The following is an 8,596-nucleotide window of genomic DNA, read 5'->3' as shown; positions in this document are numbered from 1 at the left end:
ATGGTCTACATCCCAGGGTACTGAAGGAAGTGGCTCGAGAAATCGTGGATGCGTCGGTGATTATTTTCCAGAGTTCGATAGACTCGGGATCAGTTCCTGCGGATTGGAGGGTGGTTAATGTTGTACCACTTTTTAAGAAATGTGGGAGGGAGAAAGCTGGAAATTATAGACCAGTTAGTCTGACCTCAGTGGTGGGAAAAATGCTGGCGTCTATTATAAAGCATGAAATTACGACACATCTGGATAGTAGAAACAGAATAGGTCAGAGTCAGCATGGATTTATGAAGGGGAAATCATGCTAGACTAATCTTCTGGAATGTTTTGAGGATGTAACTCTGAAGATAGATGAGGGAGATCCAGTAGATGTAGTGTACCTGGACTTTCAGAAAGCTTTTGATATAGTCCCACATAGGAGATTAGTGAGCAAAATTAGGGTGCATGGTATTGGGGGCAAAGTACTAACTTGGATTGAAAGTTGGTTGGCTGACAGGAAACAAAGAGTAGTGATAAACGGCTCCATTTCGGAATGGCAGGCAGTGACCAGTGGGGTACCGCAGGGATCAGGGCTAGGACCGCAGCTTTTTACAATATATATTACTGATATAGAAGATGGTATTAGTAATAACATTAGCTGATGATACTAAGCTGGGTGGCAGGGTGAAATGTGAGGAGGATGTTAGGAGATTACAGGGTGACCTGGACAGGTTAGGTGAGTGGGCAGATGCATGGCAGATGCAGTTTAATGTGGATAAATGTATGGTTATCCACTTTGGTGGCAAGAACAGGAAGGCAGATTACTACCTAAATGGAATCAATTTAGGTAAAGGGACAGTACAAAGAGATCTGGGTGTTCTTGTACACCAGTCAATGAAGGTAAGCATGCAGGTACAGCAGGTAGTGAAGAAAGCTAATAGCATGCTGGCCTTCATAACAAGAGGGATTGAGTATAGAAGCAAAGAGGTTCTTCTGCAGCTGTACAGGGCCCTGGTGAGACCACACCTGGAGTATTGTGTGCAGTTCTGGTCTCCAAATTTGAGGAAAGACATTCTGGCTATAGAGGGAGTGCAGCGTAGGTTCACAAGGTCAATTCCTGGAATGGCGGGACTACCTTAAGCTGAAAGACTGGAGCGACTGGGCTTGTATACCCTTGAATTTAGAAGACTGAGAGGGGATCTGATTGAGACATATAAGATTATTAAAGGCTTGGACACTCTGGAGGCAGGAAACATGTTTCCGCTGATGGGTGAGTGCCAAACCAGAGGACACAGCTTAAAAATACGGGGTAGACCATTTAGGACAGAGATGAGGAGAAACCTCTTCACCCAGAGAGTGGTGGCTGTGTGGAATGCTCTGCCCCAGAGGGCAGTGGAGGCCCAGTCTCTAGATTCATTTAAGAAAGAGTTGGATAGAGCTCTCAAGGATAGTGGAATCAAGGGTTATGGAGATAAGGCAGGAACAGGATACTGATTAAGGATGATCAGCCATGATCATATTGAATGGTGGTGCAGGCTCGAAGGGCAGAATGGCCTACTCCTGCATCTATTGTCTATTGTAAAAACAAGGACTGCAGAGGCTGGAAATCAGAGTCTAGATTAGAGTGGTGCTGGAAAAGCACAGCAGGTCAGGCAGCATCCGAGGAGCAGGAAAATCACTGTTTCGGGCAAAAGCCCTTAATCGGGAATAGAGGCAGGGTGCCTGCAGAGTAGAGAGATAAATGAGAGGGGGGTGGGGGTGGGGAGAAAGTAGCATAGAGTACAATAGGTGAATGGGGGTGGGGATGGAATTGATAGGTCAGAGAGGAGGGTGGGGGAAGGTAGCAGAGTACAATGAGTGAATGGGGGTGGGGATGAAGGTGATAGGTCAGAGAGAAGGTTGGAGTGGATAGGTGGAAAGGAAGATAGGCAGGTAGGACAGGTCATGAGGACGGTGCTGAGCTGGAAGGTTGGAGCTGGGGTGAGGTGGGGGAAGGGGAAATGAGGAAACTGTTGAAGTCCACATTGATGCCCTGGGGTTGAATTGTTCCGAGGCGGAAGATGAGGCGTTCTTCCTCCAGGCGTCTGGTGGTGAGGGAGCGGCGGTGGAGGAGGCCCAGGACCTGCATGCCCTCGGCAGAGTGGGAGGGGGAGTTGAAATGTTGGGCCACAGGGCGGTGGGGTTGATTGGTGCGGGTGTCCCGGAGATGTTCCCTAAAGCGCTCTGCTAGGAGGAATCCTGTCTCCCCAATGTAGAGGAGACCGCATCGGGAGCAATGGATACTATAAATGATATTGGTGGATGTGCAGGTAAAACTTTGATGGATGTGGAAGGCTCCTTTGGGGCCTTGGATGAAGGTGAGGGAGGAGGTGCGGGCGCAGGTTTTGCAATTCCTGCAGTGGCAGGGGAAGGTGCCAGGACAGGAGGGTGCGTTCTAGGGGGGGCGTGGACCTGACCAGGTAGTCACGGAGGGAACAGTCTTTGCAGAAAGCGGAAATAGGTGGGGAGGGAAATATATCCCTGGTGGTGGGGGTACAGTGTCATGCAACTGAAACAATATATTGAACGAACCTAGGTTGTTGTTCAATATATCGTTTCAGTATGACACTGTAATCTTTTGGTATAAATTCTGTGTCTTATGATGCTACTCCACAGCTACCTAATAAAGGAGCAGAGCTAGTGCTTCCAGTAAACCTGTTGGATTATAACCTGGTGTTGTGTGTATTTTAATTATGGTAAAGGCAGTGAGCAGCAAAGTATCACTGAAGCCCAAGATCAGCTATGATCATGTTGAATGACAGAGCAGACTCAATGGGCCGAATGGCCTATACCCATTCCTATTTCGAACTTTGCATCAAACTGTCTTCTGGAAGCCAACTGGCTGTTGTCCCCTTGCTTTACTGAGCCGCATTCTGCAGTGGTGACATTATTGTCTCCTACTGGGATCTTCCTTTGTAAATTTCCCTCCAATTCTACTAGGAATGAGAACATGTATCAATGATTCATTAATCTCTTTATCTGCAGTAATGTTGAAGAAGTTTATGAAAGTGGTTATGACTGAAGAAACCTTTCAAACCCATTTATAACATCACACACCCCACTCCAAGCTTTTTTTCCATAATCAGTACGATACATTTTTGTTCTACAATTACATTTGCCATCTTTCCCAAGTCTGGAATTTAAAAATTCACATGATCTGGAAGTTTCAAGATTCTTCCAGAATCTATTCTCTTTCAGACTTGGAAATGTAGTACTTTCGTTAGTTGAAGACCGTTGTCAGGAGCAGAATGGAAGATAGTCAAGGTCTGTCAGTCCCTTTAAAACTAGAGAACCTTCAGTCACTTGGATTTCCATCACTGAGGTTTAACAGAAGTGAGGATACAGAAAAGGTTTAACTGAGCAATGTGAGGCGTGAGGGAAAGATGAGAGACTCTGAGGGTTTTGTCCTTGGAGAAGAGAAGGTTTGATGGAGATAATCAAAATCGAGAGGGCTGTGGACAGAGTAGGTCGAGAGAAACTGCTCCCACTGCTGGAAGAATCAAGAATCAGAGAACACAGATTTACATTGATTGGCAAAAGGACGAAAGATGGTATAAGGAAAATCTTTATAATACAGCAAGTGGTTAGAATCTGAAAACAGCTGCCTGTGAGTACGGTGGAAGTAGACCTGATTGAGGCTGTCAAGAGGGAATTATTGAGCATGAGAGGGCAACCAATTTGGAGGGCTACGGGAGAGATTAGATGAGTTCAGCGCCATTGTGAAAACAATGGACCAAAAAGCCTCCTTCTGTGGAGTCACCATTCTGTGGCTCAGCAAAGCAAGGGGACAACAGCCAGTTGGCTTCCAGAAGACAGTTTGATGCAAAGCTAGAAATAGGAGTGGGTATAGACCATTCGGCCCATTGAGTCTGCTGTGTCATTCAACATGATCATAGCTGATCTTGGGCTTTAGTGACACTTTCCTGCTCACTCCCTTTATCACGTGCTTCCCGAGAGATGAAAGATCTGCGTATCCCAGCCTTAAACGTATTCAATGATGAAGAATCCTCCGTGGCAGAGGACCTTTTGAGTGAATTAATTTTTCCTTACCTTTAGTTGTAATTGTTCAGCCCTTTTATTCTTGATACTGAGAATTACATTAATTAATTAATTGAGCTTCTTGCTGAACCCTCTTTGCTGGGTTTAAGGTGATGTTGGACGGGGAGACTAGGACCCGTGGGCACAGCCTTAGAATTAGAGAGGGTCAAGTTAGAACGGAAATTAGGAGATATTTCTTCAGCCAGAGAGTGGTGGGCCTGTGGAATTCATTGCCACGGAGTGCAGTGGAGGCAGGGACATTAAATGTCTTCAGGGCAGAGGTTGATAAATTCTTGATCTCACAAGGAATTAAGGGATACGGGGAGAGTGCGGGTAAGTGGAATTGAAGTGCCCATCAGCCATGATTAACTGGCGGAGTGGACTAATTGGGCCATATGGCCTTACTTCCACTCCTATGTCTTATGGTCTTATGATCAAGCGTCCTTTGGACAAAACCTTTAGTTAGTGGTGCCCACATCCTGTGACTGAATAAAATAAAATTGGTCTGTGCCATAAACCTCACATAACCAAACTGCATTAGATGTTTTAAAGGTGCTTAAAACGTTAGTTAATTTAAAGTTCATGAAATTTGATCCTGGCTAAATATTCACTACCCTGTTTAATTATTTTTTTTGAAGCCAATCAAACCAAATTAAAAGAGCTTTAAAAGACCACTGTAATTTAAGATTGAATTATAATTTTGTTTTGGACAGAGATTAAAAACAATCCAGGCTTCCTGGTGTCCAGTGATCATGAAAGCCGTGGAGTGTGCTAATGACCATTGCAGGCTCCTTCTTCAAGGACAGCTGGAATATCTCCTGTTTATAGATTCTCTTCTTATGTCGGCTAATCAGAACTAAAGACACCCGTTCAAGTCTTCGAGCCTGATATCTTGCGATTAAATCAGCGTTAATCTGTATCCTAATCCCATTTACCCTTAACATCCTTTACCTCATAGAAATCTGACAGTCTCAGTCCTGAACATTTTAATTGATCAGTCTTTTGGAGAGGGGAGAGGTTTCACAGGTAGATTTCCATCCGAGACAACATTTTTAAATGTGTCTAATCTGATGTAATTTAGCATGTTTCGATGATGCAAGAACCGGAATTTTAAAATGATTTCATTTTGAAGAAGTTAATGCAAGTGCACGCAACATTGTGACAGTGCAGTTCGATTCTGCAGGGAAGTGATTGCGATTTAAATATTCCATTCCTAACTGAAGGCAAAACTAAACCTTCACTTGGTGCCACGATGTTCATTCACCCAGGTCCAACTAAAATAGTTCACAAGTTTTCAGTTGCAGTGGATTGACAGAATGTGGTTGTGAAATTCTGCTTTGCCCTTTGGTTTCATCCCTATACCCCAATTACTGCTGCTTACCTGCTGTTCATTCATTTGATCACCAGTGTCAGGGGAGGCTGCCTTTGAGTTGAAGTATTCAGTGACACTTGCGAATGCAGAAGGTTGTGGGTTTGAGTCCCACTGAATGGCTGTGAGCACAGAAATCTAAGTTTCCTCTTACAGCGCAGGACTAGAGGGTGTGCTGCACTGTTGGTGTTAAGCTGAGGCCCCACCTCTTCTCTCAGTGAGCATAAAAGTTGCTCCGACGAAAGGCGAGAGAGGTGGCACTCCTGACCTAACCTCTGAATTCAAAACCAATATTCTTGACATTGTGACTTGCACCTTGTGGGAGCTTGCTGTGCACAGTCGGCCGCTGGGGTTTCTACACAGTAACATTGACTCTGACTGGCTGGGGCATGGCAGGGAGGGGTTGCTGGTTCCTCGAAAGGTGCTATGTAAGTGGAAGCTTTTGTTTTCTCATGTGTTCACTCTGCGTTTCCTACACGTGATTAATGCTGATTTGTCTCTTCCAGCTCTGTGGCTGTGGACTCCTGGGAGTGGGAATATGGCTGTCAGCTACACAAGGCAGCTTCGCCACCTTAGCACCGAGTCTGCCTTCGCTCTCAGCTGCCAACCTGCTCATTGCCATTGGGACCATTGTGATGGTGGTCGGATTTCTGGGGTGTCTCGGTGCCATCAAGGAAAGCAAGTGCCTCCTTTTAAGTGTGAGTGACTATTAATACCCAGCAGGCGTGGCTGAGGCTGTGGTTGAAGCAGCCAGTAAGACGTGCATTACATAGAGAACTGTGGCTGACTGATTGCTGTCGGTGAGGACAGCATTATGTGTGTATCAGTGGGGTGTGTGTGTGTGTGTGTGTGTGTGTGTGTGTGTGTGTGTGTGTGTGTGTGTGTGTGTGTGTGTGTGTGTGTGTGTGTGTGTGTGTGTGTGTGTGTGTGTGTGTGTGTGTGAGTGTGTGTGTGTGTGTGTGTGTGTGTGTGTGTGTGTGTGTGTGTGTGTGTGTGTGTGTGTGTATACCTCACCATTCTACAACGAAAACAATTATGCCAGGGTATACCGTTAAGGCCTGATTCAGCATCCAATATGATTATTGCCTTCAACTGATAGTCTGAGAGACCAGCAATCTGTCTTGAAATGTATTCAGTTATGTAAAAAAAAGTGTCCTTAAATTTATTCAATAATGAAGCGTCAATAAAATTCTGTAGCACATAAGTCGGAAGATCCTGAATTGTTTAAGGGTGGCACGGTGACTCAGTGGTTAGCACTGCTGCCTCACAGTGCCAGGGTCCCAGGTTCGATTGCAGCCTCTGGTGGGTGTTGTATGGAGTTTGCATGTTCTCCCCGTGTCTGCGTGGGTTTCCTCCAGGTGCTCTGGTTTCCGTCCACAATCCAAAGGATGAGCAGGTCAGGTGAATTGGTCATGCTAAATTGCCCATGGCGTTAGGTGCATTAGTCAGGGCTAAATATGGGGAATGGGACTGGGTGGGTGACTCTTCGGAGGGTTGGCGTGGACTTGTTGGGCCGAAGGGCCTGTTTCCACACTGTAGGGAATCTAATCTCATTTCGGGGAAAATATCTGTCCTCATTCCAGTCCTAAACAATTCATCACTTTTCCCGAGTCTCTGTGTCTTACATTCCCCATCCAGGGAGACTCAATACTCAATGTCTTCCCTGTCAACTCCCTGAGAATCTTTCCTGTTTCAATAAGATCATCTCTCATTTGTTTAATCTCCAAACATTACCAATACAATTTACTCAATTGGGGCAGCATGGTGGCTCAGTGGTTCGGACTACTGCCTCACAGCGCCAGGGACCTGGGTTCAACTCCAGCCTCGGGCGATTGTCTGTGTGGAATTTGCATTTTCTCCCTGTGTCTGCGTGGGTTTCCTCCCACAACCCAGCAGGTCAGGTGACTTGGCCATGCTAAATTGCCCATAGTATTCAGGGATGTGTAGGTTAGGTGCATTAGTTAGGGGTAAATATAGGGGAATGGATCTGTGTGGGTTACTCTTCGGAGGGTCAGTGTGGACTTCTTGGGCCAAATGGCCTGTTTCCACACTGTAGGGATTCTATGATTCCATCTCCCAATGTAAAACAGCCCTCACTCCAGGAGTTGATCTGACACAATTCCAGTGCCAGTATATTCTTCCATAAATATGGAAATCAAAATTGCGCACTGTACTCTGAGTGCAGATACATAGTTGCTTGAAAATGCTATCACAGATAGACAGGGTGGTGAAGGAGGCATTTGGCATGCATGCTTTCAGTCAGAGCATTGAGTACAGGAGTTGGGACGTCATGTTACAGCTGTACAAGACCTTGCTAAGGCCACATTTGGAATACTGCAAACAATTCTGGTCGTCCTGCTATAAGAAGGATGCTATTAAACTGTAAAGGGTGCAGAAATGGTTTACAAGGATGTTACCGAGTCTGGAACATTTGAATTAGGCTGGGACATATTTCCATGACGTATAAGACATTGAGGGGTTACCTTATAGAGGTCCATAAAGTCATGAGGGACATAGATAAGGTGAATAGCCACGGTCTTTTCCCCAGGGTAGGGGAGTCCAAAATTAAAGGGCATAGGCTTAAGGTGAGAGAGGTACGATTTAAAAGTGACCTGAGGGGCAACTTTTTCACACAGAGGATGGTGCATATATGCCAGAGAAAGTGGTAGAGGTGAGTACAATTACAACATTTAAAAGATAGGTCCATGGTTTGGAAAGGTTTGGAGGAATATGGGCCACATGCAGGCAAAGTTCTGCCTGGTTGGCATGGACAAGTTGGGCCGAGGGATCTGTTTCCATGCTGTATGACTCCGACTCCAGAGATGTCTCACCAATTCCCTGTAACATTTATAGCTGTACCTGTTTTATTCCTGTACAGCGATCCCTTTGCAGTGAAGGTCAACATGCCATTTGACTTCTGAATTGCTTGCTGTACCTGCATGCTGACTTAGCATTCCTTGCACTAGTGCAGCTAAACCTCTCTGAAAGTCAACATAAGCCAGCTAAATCCCTTCCTCCTTCTCTTCTTACTACCAAAGTGAATAACCTCACACTTTCCCCACGTTGTACTCCACCTGCTAACTTGTTGCCCTCTCATTAACCTGTCTGCATCCATTTCCATCTTTTTTTCATTCTTGCTACATTACTCTGTCTCTTTGTCTCAGTCGATGACATAGA

The 8,596-nt window shown here is 45.5% G+C and overlaps 1 protein-coding gene across 2 annotated transcripts in view; it reads left to right on the top strand.

Annotated features, from left to right (window-relative positions):
• LOC122559795 (tetraspanin-9-like) overlaps window positions 1–8,596 on the top strand; it is a 190,992-nt gene that overhangs the window by 161,756 nt on the left and 20,640 nt on the right. For both annotated transcript variants that reach the window (XM_087997082.1, XM_087997081.1), the window contains one exon: window positions 5,926–6,117. In XM_087997082.1, the coding sequence (XP_087853208.1) occupies window positions 5,926–6,117 (192 nt within the window). The remainder of the gene's footprint in view (window positions 1–5,925; window positions 6,118–8,596) is intronic.

The sequence above is a fragment of the Chiloscyllium plagiosum genome, unplaced genomic scaffold, assembly GCF_037043375.1.
Source record: "Chiloscyllium plagiosum isolate Xiang-an unplaced genomic scaffold, Cpla_swu_hap1 HiC_scaffold_19, whole genome shotgun sequence".
Classification (NCBI taxonomy): domain Eukaryota; kingdom Metazoa; phylum Chordata; class Chondrichthyes; order Orectolobiformes; family Hemiscylliidae; genus Chiloscyllium; species Chiloscyllium plagiosum.
This window is presented reverse-complemented; position numbering and strand designations above follow the sequence as displayed.